Raw genomic sequence first — 19,284 nt, forward strand, 5'->3', positions numbered from 1 at the left:
AGTCTTACTTAACTTTAACTCATTTGGCGTATATCATCTTATAACAATACTATTTTACCTTATATCGGCTCCTTATAGAGGCTTGGGGCTGAAATCTGTTGCTGAATGAACTAAAACCTATGTGCGGGTCTTATATAGAGATCTTGTGAAGACGCCTCAATCCAAAACGGAAGTGATGTCAGAGGGGAGGGAGATTGCTGCACAGATACCGTTCTCTTTAAAGGGACAACCATTCTATCTCGTGATTCAATCCATTGGGGGTTAATGTACCCCATTCATAGATAAACCTTTGTTCTTTTCTTATCAAACATTTTGAAAGATCACCATTGAAATTCTTAATATGTAGCAAGACAGTATATTTCAAATCATGAATTGTATGGACTTTTTCCATCCAATGAGCTGTGAGTGGTGCGGATAATCATTGATTACGTATACCGCTGATGTGTTCTGATATTCTGACCTTGATTTTGCGTGAAGTTTGTCCGATATAAAATTTGTGGCATGGACATATTATGCAGTAAACTACTCCAGCGGAGTCACAGTCAGTTCCAGTGTGTAGTTTATAATTTTTCCGCATCATTCCAGGGATTTTAATCTGGGAAATGTCCCATACAAAATGACACAATTTACATTTGCCACAAGGTTTATGTGGTTGATGTGATGTATTATTTCCTAAAGTGTATGATCTATATTTGAGTTTTTCTCCAAGATTTGATGCCCTGGAGAATGCGAATTTGGGTTTGTCTTTTAACACTTGATGATATTGGACTGTTGGCCAGTGTTTGAGGATGATATGTTTTATTTCATTGCTGATATTAGAATATGGCATTACGCATACCGTGTAAGATTGTTCACTGTGTTTACTTCTGTTGTTGTGAGTGGTCATGATCCATGGGCGATGACAATTTTTGGCCCTTTTCCATGCTCTCATAATGATTTTGTGTGGGTAACCTCTCTCCAGAAAGTTTTTATACATGATAGAAGCCTGCGTGTCAAAATCATCCTCCAAGGAACATAGCCTTCTTAACCGGAGGAATTGACCCACCGGTATACTATTTCTTAACGGGCGTGGATGGAAGCTCCGATATTGTAATAGAGTATTGCGATCTGACGATTTTTTGTGTAGAGTGGTGGATGGAAAACCTTGAATGATTCTGACTGTAATATCTAGAAAAGAAATTTGATGTTTATCAAACTGATAAGTAAACCTGATATTAGAATCTAATGAATTTATGTTTTCAAAAAAAAGTTGTAAATCTTCCAACCTACCACTCCACACAAAAAATACATCATCTATGAATCGTTTCCAGCTTCTAACATGTCTGAAGAGGGATAATTTGTACACCAATGATTCCTCAAACTGCGACATGTAGAGGCATGCCACTGTGGGAGCCACAGTGGCACCCATAGCTACACCTTTAGTTTGCAGATAAAATTTATCTTCGAAGCTAAAATAGTTGTTGTATATCACCATTTGTGCCAATTGGTTCAAAAAATTTTTTTTGGATTTAGGTATATTCATTTTAGCCAAGAAGGAATTGATGACAGCTACTGCTGCAGTTTGAGGAACATTGGTGTACAATGCCACCACATCTGCAGTGACCAAGTAACATTGATCCCATTGAATATTTTCCAACGTGTCATCCAAGTATTGTAGAAAATGTGTAGAATCTTTGATGTAAGAATTCGCTAACGGTACAAATTGCTTAAGGAACCCATCTAGGTAATTGGGATACCGGCTCTAGCACAGAACCGGAACCTACTACTATGGGGCGACCAGGGGGGTGAGTTCGAGATTTATGAATCTTGGGAATGAAGTGTATGTATGGAGTTTTGGGATAATTGGTTGTAAGGAATTTCAATTCTTTTGGAGTTATAACTTCTTCAGTACGTGCTAGGCCTACAATGTTATCTATCTGTTTTTTAACTGAATCTGTAGGATCATGTGTTAAAATGGAATAGTAAATTGTGTCATTCAATTGATTGTTTGCTACATTTTGGTAATCTGCATAATTTTGAATAACTATTCCTCCCCCCTTGTCTGCCCTATGGATGATGATAGATTTGTCATTACGAAGGGATTGTATTATATGCCATTGATCAAGAGAAAGATTAGAGCGGAACTTCTTGTGTTTACTTTCAAGATGTTCTATGTCTTTTAGGACTAATCGTTCAAACGACGTTATAGATGGATCTAATGCTCCTGGAGGCATCCAGGATGATTTACTCTTTAAACCTTGAGGTAAACCTGATTCTATAGAGTTTGAGTCTTTGTCCTGAAAGAAAACTTTGAGTCGAATAGATCTAAAAAATCTCTGAAGGTGGGTTCGAATATCAAAGGCATCATATTTCGTGCTAGGGACAAACGACAGCCCTTTTAATAACAGTTCTTTTTCCTGTTCCGTTAAGGTGTGAGATGATAGGTTAAATATACCTGCGTCGGTTTTCATTGTTGCGTTTTCTTCTGTTTGTTGGTGCTTCGAGTTTCTATTTTGTTTGATGTTGTACTCGTGTCTGTGTTTCGAGGGAGCCTTAAAAAAGAATCCGATAAACTTTGGGTAACAATGAAAACCGACGCAGGTATATTTAACCTATCATCTCACACCTTAACGGAACAGGAAAAAGAACTGTTATTAAAAGGGCTGTCGTTTGTCCCTAGCACGAAATATGATGCCTTTGATATTCGAACCCACCTTCAGAGATTTTTTAGATCTATTCGACTCAAAGTTTTCTTTCAGGACAAAGACTCAAACTCTATAGAATCAGGTTTACCTCAAGGTTTAAAGAGTAAATCATCCTGGATGCCTCCAGGAGCATTAGATCCATCTATAACGTCGTTTGAACGATTAGTCCTAAAAGACATAGAACATCTTGAAAGTAAACACAAGAAGTTCCGCTCTAATCTTTCTCTTGATCAATGGCATATAATACAATCCCTTCGTAATGACAAATCTATCATCATCCATAGGGCAGACAAGGGGGGAGGAATAGTTATTCAAAATTATGCAGATTACCAAAATGTAGCAAACAATCAATTGAATGACACAATTTACTATTCCATTTTAACACATGATCCTACAGATTCAGTTAAAAAACAGATAGATAACATTGTAGGCCTAGCACGTACTGAAGAAGTTATAACTCCAAAAGAATTGAAATTCCTTACAACCAATTATCCCAAAACTCCATACATACACTTCATTCCCAAGATTCATAAATCTCGAACTCACCCCCCTGGTCGCCCCATAGTAGTAGGTTCCGGTTCTGTGCTAGAGCCGGTATCCCAATACCTAGATGGGTTCCTTAAGCAATTTGTACCGTTAGCGAATTCTTACATCAAAGATTCTACACATTTTCTACAATACTTGGATGACACGTTGGAAAATATTCAATGGGATCAATGTTACTTGGTCACTGCAGATGTGGTGGCATTGTACACCAATGTTCCTCAAACTGCAGCAGTAGCTGTCATCAATTCCTTCTTGGCTAAAATGAATATACCTAAATCCAAAAAAAATTTTTTGAACCAATTGGCACAAATGGTGATATACAACAACTATTTTAGCTTCGAAGATAAATTTTATCTGCAAACTAAAGGTGCAGCTATGGGTGCCACTGTGGCTCCCACAGTGGCATGCCTCTACATGTCGCAGTTTGAGGAATCATTGGTGTACAAATTACCCCTCTTCAGACATGTTAGAAGCTGGAAACGATTCATAGATGACGTATTTTTTGTGTGGAGTGGTGGGTTGGAAGATTTACAACTTTTTTTTGAAAACATAAATTCATTAGATTCTAATATCAGGTTTACTTATCAGTTTGATAAACATCAAATTTCTTTTCTAGATATTACAGTCAGAATCATTCAAGGTTTTCCATCCACCACTCTACACAAAAAATCGTCAGATCGCAATACTCTATTACAATATCGGAGCTTCCATCCACGCCCGTTAAGAAATAGTATACCGGTGGGTCAATTCCTCCGGTTAAGAAGGCTATGTTCCTTGGAGGATGATTTTGACACGCAGGCTTCTATCATGTATAAAAACTTTCTGGAGAGAGGTTACCCACACAAAATCATTATGAGAGCATGGAAAAGGGCCAAAAATTGTCATCGCCCATGGATCATGACCACTCACAACAACAGAAGTAAACACAGTGAACAATCTTACACGGTATGCGTAATGCCATATTCTAATATCAGCAATGAAATAAAACATATCATCCTCAAACACTGGCCAACAGTCCAATATCATCAAGTGTTAAAAGACAAACCCAAATTCGCATTCTCCAGGGCATCAAATCTTGGAGAAAAACTCAAATATAGATCATACACTTTAGGAAATAATACATCACATCAACCACATAAACCTTGTGGCAAATGTAAATTGTGTCATTTTGTATGGGACATTTCCCAGATTAAAATCCCTGGAATGATGCGGAAAAATTATAAACTACACACTGGAACTGACTGTGACTCCGCTGGAGTAGTTTACTGCATAATATGTCCATGCCACAAATTTTATATCGGACAAACTTCACGCAAAATCAAGGTCAGAATATCAGAACACATCAGCGGTATACGCAATCAACGATTATCCGCACCACTCACAGCTCATTGGATGGAAAAAGTCCATACAATTCATGATTTGAAATATACTGTCTTGCTACATATTAAGAATTTCAATGGTGATCTTTCAAAATGTTTGATAAGAAAAGAACAAAGGTTTATCTATGAATGGGGTACATTAACCCCCAATGGATTGAATCACGAGTTAGAATGGTTGTCCCTTTAAAGAGAACGGTATCTGTGCAGCAATCTCCCTCCCCTCTGACATCACTTCCGTTTTGGATTGAGGCGTCTTCACAAGATCTCTATATAAGACCCGCACATAGGTTTTAGTTCATTCAGCAACAGATTTCAGCCCCAAGCCTCTATAAGGAGCCGATATAAGGTAAAATAGTATTGTTATAAGATGATATACGCCAAATGAGTTAAAGTTAAGTAAGACTATCAACAATGAATGTGGCAGGTTCACTTTACGAATATTTTCATGATAGAGTATATTTTAATGTTATAATTACCCTGTATCCTCGTTCTAACAGAGTCCTTCCCTGAAGACGATATCTATCGAAACTCGAGTCGGGGGGACCCGGATAATGTTTGGAGGAGTTACTACAGTGGTTTTTAACACTTTATGCACATAAGTTAATTACTTCACCGCTGGGGAACAACACCAAGACCTAACCATCCGATTCACAAGATAAGTGACCATATTTTGGAACTTTCAATTATATTAATTAGGATGGTGAGGGGACAGTGAATTTCAATGATGGTCCCCCAATTAACCCCAGTTTGGTGAATTCACCAGTCACGGGTGTTGGTTCTGAGATATTCACTACATTTAATTAAGAAATAAAAAAGACACTGTGATTACAATATAGAAAGGTTTAAATCAATATCACAGTATAAGAATTATACCTCTCCTTATAAAAGTGACAAAACCTGTATATACACAGATTTAGAAAAGGGAGCAAAAAGAATCAAACAAAAGACCCGGCATGGATAATCAATAAAGTTAAGAAGGTGATAGGAAACAAGAAAAAAATAATTCAAGAAGTGGAAAAAGGATAAAACTGAGGAAAACTGGAAAGAGCACAGGAAACATAAAAAAGAATGTCACCGTGTAGTCAGAACAGCGAAAAGAGAGTATGAGGAGAGACTTGCCAAGGAGGCATGAAATTTTAAACCATTCTTTCGATATGTGAAAGGAAAACAAACGGCAAGGGAGGAAGTGGGAGCCCTGGATGAGGGAGGCAGAAAAGGAGTGGTAAAGGAGGAAAAGGAGGTAGCAGACAGATTAAACACGTTCTTCTCATCAGTCTTCACAAAACAGGACAGAACCAACGTGTCAGAACCAGGAAAAACCTTCAAGGGGGATCAAGAGGAAAATTATTATCAATAGAGGTGAGCTTCGAGGACGTACTCAAACAGATAGATAGGCTAAAAACTGACAAATCGCCGAGACCAGATGGAATCCACCCGAGAATACTGAAGGAGCTCAGAGACAAAATAGTGGAGTTACTACAGAAGATTTGCAACCTATCCTTGAAAACAGGGGTAGCCCCGGAGGATTCATGTTACACCTATCTTCAAAAAGGGATCCAGAGGCGACCCGGGGAACTACAGACCAGTGAGCTTGATCTCAGTTCCGGGGAAGATGGCCGAATCATTAATCAAAAGACAGCATCAATGAGCATATAGAAAGAAATAATCTGATGAGAACCAGCCAGCATGGTTTCTGTAAAGGAAGATCCTGCCAAACGAACCTACTGCACTTCTTCGAGGGGATAAACGAACAATTGGACAAAGGTGACCCCATAGACATCATATATCTGGACTTTCAAAAAGCCTTCGACAAGGCACCCCATGAGCACCTGCTAAGGAAACTGTGGAACCACGGGGTGGAAGGGGAAGTGTACAGATGGATCTGTAATTGGCTGGCGGACAGGAAGCAGAGGGTAGGAGTAAAAGGACACTACTCTGACTGGGAAGCAGTCACGAGCGGTGTCCCGCAGGGGTCAGTGCTGGGACCACTGCTGTTCAATATATTCATTAATGACCTGGAAGTGGGGACGAAGTGCGAAGTTATAAAATTTGAGGATGACACAAAACTCTCCAGTAGGGTTAGAGCTGTTGAAGAATGTAAAGAACTACAAAGGGACTTGAACAAACTGAGTGAATGGGCAAATAAATGGCAAATGTGCTTCAATGTAGAGAAATACAAAGTCTTGCACATAGGGAAAGGAAACCCGATGTACAACTACAAGATGGGGGGGATGGTATTGGGGAAGAGCAACCTAGAAAGGGACTTGGGGGTTTTAGTGGACCAATCAATGAAGTCGGGAGCACAATGCGCAGCAGCCTCCAAGAAGGCGAACAGAATGTTTGGCATTATTAGAAAAGGAATCACTACCAGAACCAAAGAAGTTATCCTGCCGCTATATCGGGCGATGGTACGTCCGCATCTGTAATACTACGTTCAATACTGGTCGCCGTACCTTAAGAAGGATATGGCGACACTCGAGAGGGTCCAGAGAAGAGCAACAAAAATGATAAAGGGCATGGAAGACCTTTCATATGCTGAGAGGCTGGAGAAACTGGGGCTCTTTTCCCTGGAAAAACAGAGACTTAGATGGGACATGATAGAAACTTACAAGATCATGAAGGGTAGAGAGAAGGTAGAGAGGGGCAGATTCTTCAGACTGGCGGGGGAAACAAAAACAAGAGGGCACTCAAGAAAATTGAAGGGAGACAGATTCAGAACAAATGCTAGGAAGTTCTTCTTCACTCAGAGGGTGGTGGATACCTGGAATGCGCTTCCTGAGGAAGTGGTAGAGCAGAGTACAATTTTGGGTTTCAAAAAGGGGTTGGACAAGTTCCTGAAGGAAAAGGGGATTGAGGGGTATAGTTAGAGGGGTACTATATAGTATAAAATGTCTTAAATAAAGGATCACTTACAGGTCACGGACCTGGGGGACCGCCGCGGGTGCGGACTGCTAGGCACGATGGACCTATGGTCTGACTCGGCATAGGCGATGCTTATGTTCTTATGGCATTAATAGAGATATCTCCCAGTTTTTGAACATAGTCTCTTCATCAAGTTGTAGAACGGTAGTTTGAGATAGTGCTTTGGCTATTATTTGTAATCTAGGGCATCCATAAGTTCAGCCCTGGGCTTGGCCTCAGATTCCATCTTTATTGGCAAGGTATTGCCCATCTGGGGAGAGTGTGACGCAGTGGTTAAAGCTACAGCCTCAGTACCCTAAGGTTGTGGGTTCAAACCCATGCTGCTCCTTGTGTCTCTGGGCAAGTCACTTAATCCCCCCATTGCCACAGGTACATTAGATAGATTGTGAGCCCACCGGGACAGACAGAAAAAACTGCTTGAGTACCTGAATAAATGCATGTAAACCGTTCTGAACTCCCCTAGGAGAACGGTATAGAAAACCGAATTAATGAATAATGAATGAAATGTCTTAAATCTAGTGTCTTTCTGATGGTAATCTCCTTCGAGGAGGCGGGAGAGATTGACCTGAAGAGATGCCATAAGAGTCTTGATCAGATAGATCTCCATGATGTCTGATTTCCATGATCTGAGGAGTGCCGAGTATTGAGTCATAATAATCAATGTCATACCTCGGGGATCGAGATGGACATCGAGCTGATGGCTTATAAGAAGGATACACACACAGTTGTTCACTCTTTTCACCACAACAATCTCAACCACATAACAACACTGGGTATGTTATCAATGTTTTCTAATTTTTCATTTTGAATACATCTTAGGAATTCAGATATCCACCTTTATCAACAGACACAGGTGGTCGGATTCTTCATAATTCCTAGTATCATTTTCCACTATTTATCAATTATTTATTATTTCATATATTTAATATCTATTATAAAATGGACTTAGCTTTATTCAAAGTTCATTCCCCTTCCCAACGCATTTCGTCTGACTTCTCAAGGTCAGGGGAACTGAACATTACAGCATAGCTTCTCCTCATATCATCGGCCGTCAGGTGGATATCTGAATTCCTAAGATGTATTCAAAATGAAAAATTAGAAAACATTGATATGTTGTTATGTGGTTGAGATTGTTGTGGTTATAAGAAGGATGTCATGAAGGGGAATGTCGAGGAATGTATCATGAAGAACTTCAAGACGTTCTTTGTGCAGAGACCTGGAGTGTCTGGAGTATGAAGTTGAACTTTGCTCCCTAGATGATCATCTAAACCAGTGATTCCCAACCCTGTCCTGGAGGAACACCAGGCCAATCGGGTTTTCAGGCTAGCCCTAATGAATATGCATGAGAGAGATTTGCATATGATGGAAGTGATAGGCATGCAAATTTGCTTCATGTATATTCATTAGGGCTAGCCTGAAAACCTGAATGGCCTGGTGGTCCTCCAGGACAGGGTTGGGAACCACTGATCTAAACACTGATTGATGATGATGCAAGGTCCAAGACCTGGCTCTAGGAGGCAACAGAGCTCTGCTCAGACTGGGCTGGTACCCACATCATAGACTTCTGCAGCATCTCAGCCAGTTCCTTTTTAAGAGTTGTCAGTTTAAGTTATTGCATGGTCCTGACCAGACCCAGTCTTTGAGAGTTCCAGGAAAGAGGTACAGGGAGAGAGCATGTAGAAAGATGTTAAACTCTGTTGTTGCTTTTTCAAGAAATATCTATGCTAGAGATCTTGTCTGAAGATTTTGACTGGATAACTCAATTATGAATGTTGGGTTAACCTGTCTATTGTTCCTAGTTGTTCCAGCTTAAACCTGTGATCCACATTGAGCTCTACGGGCATTATGTGGAATATAAAAACTGAACTGAATTGTATTATATAGTCAAGTTTTGAAAAGTGTCAGAGTGTCAATGTCCCTATGTAACCCCTGGACTTTTGACACATGGCAAACAATGTGTAGCTTCATTACCTTGGAAGAGGAACACAATCATGGAAACACTGGCCACTGTAGCCCAAACTACGTGCTGGAAATATGCCCTTGGATCCATCTTTCTTCTGTGTCCTGCCATTGAAATTAAATAATATAAGTGAAATGCATCCTAAGATTGGGGGGTGGGGGGGATGAGAGAAGGAGGTTATGCTTTAGCTTAAAGATTCACAACATGTGGTATGTGTACCCCAAGGGTTATGTAAAATAGTAGCAGGGAGTAACGCAGCACCCAGTGCCCAACTGCTGTGGCAACAGGAAATAGAAACAGCATCCTTCCCCTCTCTGCCACCTACCTAGTCCCTCACCTGCTGTCTCCTGGACTCTGCAGCTGCAAGAAACTGAAAGCAGGTGTAGAGCCATAGACTTTTGCATGGCCTTAGCAGCTCCTGCTGGCCTTGCCCCTCTAAAATGGTAAGTAACACCAGCAGCACGCACCAATCTATGGCCCTACACCTGCTTTTGGTTTCTTACAGCCATAGAGACCAGGAGGCAGCGAGTAAGGGAATAGGTAGACAGCAGAAAGGGGAAGCACACAGATTCTATGACCTGTTGCACTGTAGACACAGGACGGAAATGGCCTGCAGACAAGAAAATGCTGGCAGAAAGGGGAAAGGCAGCAGGGAAGGGGGTGAGCAAATGGATGAGTGGAGGTGTCAGTGGGCTAGGAAAGAGAGAGGGGTGATGCTGGATGGTGGTGGGGACAGACAGACAGATGTGCACATAGGTGACGCTGCAGAGCTGGGGGGTGAGGATAGGAAGAGAGACACACACAGAGATGATGCTGAAGGGAGGGGAAAAGGAGAGAAACACACACACAGAGGTTGGAGAGAGGGACACCCACACCCATACAAAGAGGCAACACTACACAGCTGGGGGTGGAGAGAGGGACACCCACACCCATACAAAGAGGTGACTGCATGGCTGGAGGGTGGGAAGAGACACATATAGCGACATACCACAGCTGCATGGCTGGAAGGTAGGGAGAGAGACACACACACACACAGCTGCATGACTGGAGGGTGGGGAGGGTGAGACACCTATACTGAGGTTAAGCTGCATAACTGGGGGGAGAGAGGCACACACAGAGAGGGGAGATGTTGAACATGGGAAATAAGGACAGAGAGAAGGGAGATGAATGATGTACATGAGAGAAGAAATGCCAAATGGACAGGAGTCCATGGCAAGAGTTAAGAGAAGACAGACAGAGGAAAGCAGAAACCAGATACTAGAACCTAAATGATTAGAAAAATAAAATGACTAGACAACAAAGGTTGAAAAAGAAATTTTTTTAATTCTAATCATGAAATAGAAAAAATGTCAGCATTTGGAAATGACAACCTACCAAAATTGAAGGAATGGAGGAATAAAATAACTAACAGCAATAGTGGCATAGTAAAGAGGGGTGGGCAGTCCGCCCAGGACGTCGTCTTGCGCAGGGCACCGGAAGCCCTCCTCTCCACCCCCCTTCCCACTCCTCCCCTGCCGTGTGCGTGCCCCTTCCCCTGTACCTTTTTAACTTCAGCACTAGCAGCCACCAACTTGCTGCTCGCGCCAGCTTCAGCACTCTCTCCGACATCACTTTTGGGATCCGCACCTAAGAAGCGTCGAAGCTGACGAGAGTAGCAAGTTGGTGGCTGCTCATGCCAAAGTTTAATGGTAAGGTGAAGCGGCATACACACGCAGAAGGGCGGTTAGGAAAGAGCGCAGAGGAGGGGCGCCACCGCCCTGGGTGCTGCTTACCCTCGCTATGCCACTGAACAGCAATATACTCTCCATTATCATTAACTTAAATTTATGCACCATAGTGAAATAAAGCAAAATGGAGGAAAAGCCTCAGCACTTTGGTGAGCTTCTAAAAATAGCTCCAACTCGACCTTGCTGCTCCCTGTGACCCTGGGCAAGTCACTTAGGGCCAGATTCTCAAAACAAAAATCTGCCTTTAAAGGGTCGCTAAATAGGCTCAAGCTGATTTAGCGAGTACGTATTTTAGCAGCGGATTATCAAAATGGCTTAGGGAGGTCTTTTTCGAGTTTTCCGGCAGTCTGTGATACTGCCATGCCATTAATATTGAAATAATCTCTCCAAGCAATTCTCTATCACTGAATGATTCTCTAGCCTGGTTGTTGCTACATTTGCAAACAAAATTTACCTAAATTTGCCTTACTTTCTGATTAGTACCTCGACGCTGATTGGCTCAGGCACAGACAGGAAAGTAAGGCTCAACAGCTCAGACTCTACCCTAATGCAAATTAAAATAATAATTTTTTAAAAATTTACATTTGGCAGGAGAGATGCCACTGACTCCTGCCGCATCACTGACACAAACCCCACACTCCCTCCGGCAGCGAGCGCAGACAAGAACCCCCCCCCCCAACACTCCTCTGCGGTGGTAGAGATGCCCATGCTCTCCCACTGCCAAGAAACACCCCCATTAGCCCCCCTCGGCAGTGGGAGAGAGGCCTACATTCTCCTGCCACCACACAACACCCCCCCTGTACCTCTAAAAAACCCCGCCCTCTCACCCTGGTTAGATGGCTGGCCGGAGGAATGCCTACTCTCTCCGGCTAGCTGACCCACCTCTTCAAAACGGCGGGCCTTCCCCTCCCCGGTGCATCCTGGGATGCACTGGGGAGGGGCCTGAGACTGACTGGCCCTGGTTATTAAGGCCCCTCCAGCCAGCCATCTAACCTCATTTTTCCCTTCTGTAAGTGAACTCAGAAGGTATCTTTTGCTTTGCTCTGCTTTTCTTTGCTATTTTCAGGTATTTTTTCCATTTGATTTTTGAAAAACTTCATGGCTTCGGCGCTCGGAGGTCCCCTGCTCATGTATAATAATAATAACTTTATTTTTCTATACCGCCATAATCTTGCGACTTCTAGGCGGTTCACAAAGAAGAAGAGCTGTTCAATCAGCGAATTACAGTAGATGAATGCAAGGTGGTTGAAAGGAAAATAATACATAGGTTGAATTATAAGAAATTAACTATCCTCCACCAGAGTAAAGAAACACAGTCTCGCATAGGAGGACTGCTGCTCCCAGGACAACTCTGAGTTCCTGTGGAGCCACCCAGTTTTGGAACCCTTCAGGAGCTCAGAGTCCATCTCCTTGGGAGCGGCTTGCCTGCTGATTTTATTAGATACTTAAGCTCAGGCTGTGAGGCCCCTGAATAAAAACCCTTGGGGTACCCGTGAGCCGGCTGCGTAATTTCTCCCCTTGTCGCTCTGTGAGGAATCTCAGGGGTGGGAATCAGTGGTCGTGGTCTATCTGGCTGGCAGCCAGAAGAATTCCTAAAATCGCTATTTTTTTAATTTTTGCATTTAGCGCCAACGGGCCTGTTCTTGGCATGATTTTTTTTTTTTAAATGGTCATCATATTAGATTTTTAGCATTCTAATTTAAAACTTTTTTCTGCCTCAAAACTGCTGTTCTTGCAAGTGACTGCCTCTGCTGGATGCTCCAGGCCTTTCTATTCCCAAATCCTGTGTCGTTTGCACAGAGTTGCTGGTTGAGGAGTGGCCATGTCCCATGTGCTGTGGGAGGACTGACTAGGGAACAAGCCCAAAGCTCCAAGACCTTGGAATCCCCAAAATCCCAGTGGAAAAAAACGGTCCAAGGGGAAGAGATCCTGCTCAGATGAACTGAGCAGCAATGGGGCAAAACGCAAGTGCTTGGTGTTGGATGATACATCTTCTACAGTCTGGGGTTATGCAAGGAGCCTCAGGTCCTCCACTGCAAGGCTTTTGCAACTTAGTCAGCCTATTATGTAAAACCTATTAAAAGGGACCAGGAAGCGCTGCACTGCCTTTGGGTGCACCTGCTCCACCTAAGGTGGATCCTTCTCTCAAGCAGACATCCCTGCCTCTTATCAAGCTGGCTCCCAGTGTCAGTGACCCTTCAGAGCAGGACGGGGATGATTGAAAGTCCGTTTCCACTCCTTTGTTATTGCAGGGCTGTTCTGCAACGGTGGACAATGGGGGGGATCCCTTTTGGGGTCCAGTAACCAGGGGGCAGGAGTGATAGCGGAACACAGTGCTGATTCTTCCGTGCATTGTCTTTCAGATCAGTTTGTTTCCCATGTCATTTGACACTATTAATATTGAAACTCGATGCCCAGCAGCCCTCAACCTCACAGTACTCCATCATTAATAGACAGACCTTTTTTCCTGCTCACCTGTATCTTACCTCTTTGGTCACTGACCAGTGGGAGACTCCTGAAGGCACTATTAAGGTTTCCAAAACTAGGTCAGAAAGGAGGAGGAATAGCCCTTCTTTGTAGCGCAAGCCTGCCACACCAGACTGGTGATTTCTTCCTCAGAGCTTAGAAATCCTGTCTCCACATGTTTAAGGAGGGTGTAGATTATGTGGCCGATTCTGTTTATATCGGAGTAAGGTTTTGGTTTAGTACATTTCTACCCTTTGGATGCTCTGTGTCAGACTTGGCCTCCAAGCCCTAGCTTCCAAATCCCCCCTCCCCCCACCTGGGACTGTAGGAGCTAGTGGTCTGCCAAGTTCGGACTCTGCTCTATCCTCACGAGCTTGGTCTCCGTCCCCGCAAACCATCTGATCTCATCCACACAAGCCTCAAATAGTTTTATACTGAACTTATTTTATTAAAGTATAAAAAGGAACAATATTCTGTACAATGTCATTTTATAAATCACAAATAATACAAAGCAAGGATCAACAAAACCCCTGTCTCCCCTCTCATCTTCCTCACAAATATCCTCTCCACTATTGAGAAAACTGAAGTCAAATACTATAGAATGCTACATAGAAAAATCAAGCTAACTAAATACTTCAGTCGCATGGCAGGAATAGTGTTAGGGGAGTGTAACTATGGCAACTACCCCCTGATCAGAGAGAGCCCTAAGCCAGCTGGAAAGTTGAAAAAGCACAGCCTGGGCTTTGCAATCCCCAGTTATGTCTAACACCAGCTCTAGCAGGATACATATTTCAAATCTGATGTATTCGAATCACAAAATAGAAAATAATAGTTTTCTTACCTTTTGTCTGGTCATTTTATTCTTCACATCACATTGGTCTCAGGCTCTGGTTTCTATTTCCGTCTGTCTACTCTTAACTTACTTGCCAGGGTTTCCTGACCATTTGACATGTCTTCTTTCTCCATGCTCACCATTCATCTTCCATCTCTGTGTATGTTTTTCCACCGTGTTCAGCAAATATCTCCCTTCTCTGTTTCCTATACTTCCCATTATCCCAGGACAAGCAGGCAGCATATTCTCACATATGGGTGATGTCACCGACGGAGCCCCGGTACAGACACTTCAAAAGTGCATCACCACTTTAAGTCTTTAGAAAGTTTGTGATAGCCCACTCCACGTAGGTGCACGGTCCCTCAGTTTCTTAGTTTCCGTGAAACTAAGAAAACGCGTTTTTGAACAGCCGTTGAGAATTTTCCCTTGCCTTTCCGCTCTCGCGCTCTGTGACTTATAGTCACTTTCTTTATTTTTATTGTTTTTATTTTTCTCAATAAAAGTTAAAAATAATTATAAATTGCCTTATTGGATGATAATTTTAAGTTTCAAATATAAAAGGTATAATGGAATTTAAGATTTTTTCATTAAATGTTAATGGTCTCAACCAACCGATAAAAAGGAAAAAACATTAATGTTTAAAAAAAAAAACAAAATGCAGATATTTGTTATATCCAAGAGACTTATTTGTCGGATATAGAATCTAAAAAATTAGAGGGAGATTGAGTTAAGCAGTGTTTTTATTCCCCTGCGATTGGTAAAAAGGCTGGTGTAGCTATTTAGTAAACAAGAAATGTACTGCTTCGTTTAAACTAAGGGCTGCAGATACCTCAGGGAAATAGGTACATGTAGAAATGAGCATGGGAAATATTACAATGGCGCTTTTTAATGTTTATGCCCCTAATTCGAATCAAAATGAATTTTTCAAGACTTTACAACAATTGATGCTACCATTGGCTGCCTCTAACTTAATGGTGGCTGGGGATTTTAATGCTGTTATGGACCCTTCATTGGATTAAAAAAAACCTGGCAAAATTATTAAATCATTAGGTTTGGATAATTTTGTAAATTCTTGTGACTTGAAAGATATATGGCGAATACTTCATTTTGATGGACGGGAATTTACTTTTTGCTCCCATGTTCAGAAATCATTTTCAAGAATAGATTACATTTTTGTTACAAATCAATTAGTACAAGAGATAACACAAGCCTCCATAGACCCAATTATTTTATCTGATCATGGAGGGGTGTGAGTTGAACTTAAAATAGGAGATCAAAGCAATGGTAGACCTGTATACCACAATACACCCCAACAAAATCCCACTCACCCCACCCCCCAATTTCCCCGCCTCAAAACAATACAAACAAATACAAAATTATACAGAGTGCTTCCTCCATTGAACATAGGGTTCCCAGATCTTAGAATAATTCCTAAGGGTATCATATCTCAATGCAGTCAGTTTAGACATCAGCTGTAAATAGTCCAGACGAGAATAAACTACAAAAAGAGTAGGCCCTTTTACAATACGCCAACACTGTGCCAAGGCAAGACAGGCTGCCATGAAAACACAGGCCGCCAATTTCTGCTCAGAGGAAGTGAATCCTGACACACCTACATTTAGTAAGAAACATTCCATCAATAAACAGAAATGCTTATGTAAAATCTTGACCAGGAAACGACCCACCTACTACTAGTACCAGCGCACTCCCGAATAGGTCCACCAAATGTGCATATAAAGTCCCCCCGGGCTCCACAATTGCGCCGGCAACAATCAGTCCCCACCTGATAAATGGAGAAGAGGCGCTCAGGGGTATAATACCACCTATAGTACATTTTATAGCCATTTTCAATATAATTAATGAACAGTGTGAGTTTAAATAAGCTCTTATAAATAAAGTCCCAATGAGGAAAACTACACCTCCCTGGGAGATCCTGCTCCCATCGAGCTTTATAGGGATCAAAGGGGGATTTCCTTTTCAACAAAGCTCAATAGAGCCGTGAAACTCCCCTCCTTGCTCCAGCCCTGATAGCTTGCTCCAGATAGGGTTTTCTCCCAATGAAAGCTCCCAAAAAGCCCGTTGATGCAGAAGAATTCACAAGCCTGTGTACAGAAACGAATCCCTATTTTCTAACCTAAACTGTTACTCAACTTTTTGAAGGTTGACCTACTTAAACCTCAGATGTTTAGTTTGGTGTTCATGACTCCTGCAGTGAGAGTGAACACCTAGTGAGATAAAAAGAGCTGTTTGAGGCCTTCAGAAAGAAGATTGTAGCAGCTTATAAGTCTGGTTAAGGGATTTAAAAAGATCTCGAAAGAATTTGACATTAGCCTTTCCACGGTCCAGAAAATAGTGTATAAGCAGAGGACTTTCCAAACAACTGCCAACATGCCCAGGTCTGGCCGTCCAAGCAAGTTGACCTCCAGAATAGACAGCAAGAAGCTAAAAGAAGTCTCTAAAACCCCTAAAATATCATCACTGGCTCTTGCTACTGTTGATGTGAAAGTGCATGCCTCTACAATCAGAAGAGACTGCACAAATATTACTTGCATGGGAGGTGTGCAAGGAGGAAGTCTTTGCTCTCTAAGAGAAACATTGCCAGACTGAAGTTTTCCAGAGACAACATAGACAAACACCAGGACTTCTGGAATAGTGTTCTATGGACAGATGAGTCTAAAATTGAATTATTTGAACACCAGAAAAGAGGACATGTGTGGCGTACACCAAATACAGCATTCCAGGAAAAGAACCTCATACCAACTGTGAAGCATGGAGGTGGAAGTGTTATAGTTTGGAGATGCTTTGTTACAGCATGACCTGGCCAGCTCACCATTATAGAATCCATCATTAATTCTATCGTTTATCAGAGAGTGCTTGAGGAACATGTGAGACCATCTGTAAGAAAATTAAAGCGGAAGCAGAACTGGACCCTGCAACACGACAGTGACCTAAAACACACAGTAAATCCACCAAGGTCTGGCTAAAAACTAAGAACAGAGAGTCCTGGAGTGGCTGAGTCAGAGCCCTGATCTTAATCCCATTGAGATGCTGTGGGGTGATTTGAAACGGGCAATACATGTAAGAAACCCCTCAAACATCTCATAGCTGAAAGAATTCTGCATTGAGGGGTGGACCAAACTTTCCTCATACTTATGTCAGAGACTGGCAGATGGCTACAAGAAACGTCTCACTGCAGTTATTTCAGCCAAAGGGGGTAACACTAGCTATTACGGTGTAGGGAGTCCTAATTTATTCCTCAATTAGAATACACAGACGACACCAAACTATTTAGTGGTGCTCGGACTAAAGAGGACTGCGAAGAATTACAAAAGAACCTGAACAAGCTAGGGGAGTGGGTGATGAGATGGCAGATGTAGAGAAATGTAAAGTATTGTATGTAGGAAGCAAAAACCCGAGGTACAGCTATACGATGGGAGGGATGTTATTAAGTGAAAGTACCCAGGAAAGGGACTTGGGGGTAATATTGGATAAGACCATGAAGCCGTCGGCACAGTGCGCAGTGGCCGCTAAGAGAGCAAATAGAATGCTAGGTATAATCAAGAAGGGTATTACAACCAGTTCGAAAGAAGTTATCCTGCCGTTGTATTGGGCGATGGTGCGTCTGCACCTGGAGTACTGCGTCCAATATTGGTCGCCGTACCTTAAGGAGGATATGGCGATACTCGAGAGGGTTCAGAGGAGAGCGACACGTTTGATAAAGGGTATGGAAAACCTTTCATACACTGAGAGACTGGAGAAACTGGGGCTCTTTTCCCTGGAGAAGAGGAGAATTAGAGGGGATACGATAGAGACTTACAAGATCATGAAGGGCATAGAGAAAGTAGAAAGGGACAGGTTCTTCAAACTTTTGAAAACTACAAGAACAAAAGAGCATTCAGAAAAGTTGAAAGGGGACAGATTCAAAACCAATGCTAGGAAGTTTTTCTTCACCCAACGGGTGGACACCTGGAATGCGCTTCCAGAGGGCGTGATAGGACAGAGTACGGTATTAGGGTTCAAGAAGGGATTGGACAATTTTCTGAAGGAAAAGGGGATAGAGGGGTACAGATAGAGGACTACTACACAGGTCCTGGACCTGTTGGGCCGCCGCACGAGCGGACTGCTGGGCGCAATGGACCTCTGGTCTGACCCAGCAGAGGCACTTCATATGTTCTTATATAAGGGGGAGAGGGCAGGGGTCATTGGAAGCACAGGGGGGGGTGGGGTGTTGCAAGGTGGTGGGAGAGCGTGGGCATCTCACCCGCCACTGAGGGGTGTTGGGGGGGAATGTTTCTTGGTGGTGGGAGAGACTGGGCATCTCTCTCGCTGTGGGGGGGAGGGGGTTGTATGGCGGTAGGAGAGTTTGGGCATCTCTCCCGCTGCCAAGAGGAGTTAAGGGGTGTTTTGGGGCAGTGGGAGATATTGGGCATCTCTTCCGCTGTAGGGGGGAGCGAGTGGTGTTGCGTGGCAACAAGATAGTGTGGGTATCTCTCCCGCAGCCGGGGGGGGGAGGGTTTTGGGAGTTGTGTTAGTTGTCACACTAAAGTGGGTTCTGACAAGTTTCGCAAGAACGGCTTCCTCAGAGAACACACTCTTGCTGGCTGTTGCTCAGTGGTAAAATTTCTTCCTCCACCAACAGCTCATATGCCATTCTAAATCTCTCTTCACCTGACTGAGGGAAGCTACCTCAGAGAGACGAAGCTGTCAGAACCCGATGCAGTGTGACAACTTCTCTAACACATTAATATTTAATTAAGCTACGTAACTT

General features: G+C 42.7%; 1 protein-coding gene across 1 annotated transcript in view; it reads right to left on the reverse strand.

Moving 5' to 3' along the window:
• The window catches only part of LOC117368937 (ly6/PLAUR domain-containing protein 3-like), a 65,376-nt gene that overhangs the window by 37,420 nt on the left and 8,672 nt on the right, over positions 1 to 19,284 (reverse strand). The window contains exon 2 of the mRNA XM_033962730.1: positions 9,503 to 9,595. Within this exon, the coding sequence (XP_033818621.1) occupies positions 9,503 to 9,581 (79 nt within the window). The 5' untranslated portion in view covers positions 9,582 to 9,595. The remainder of the gene's footprint in view (positions 1 to 9,502; positions 9,596 to 19,284) is intronic.

Source organism: Geotrypetes seraphini, chromosome 11 (assembly GCF_902459505.1).
Source record: "Geotrypetes seraphini chromosome 11, aGeoSer1.1, whole genome shotgun sequence".
In the NCBI taxonomy this organism is placed as follows: Eukaryota; Metazoa; Chordata; class Amphibia; order Gymnophiona; family Dermophiidae; genus Geotrypetes; species Geotrypetes seraphini.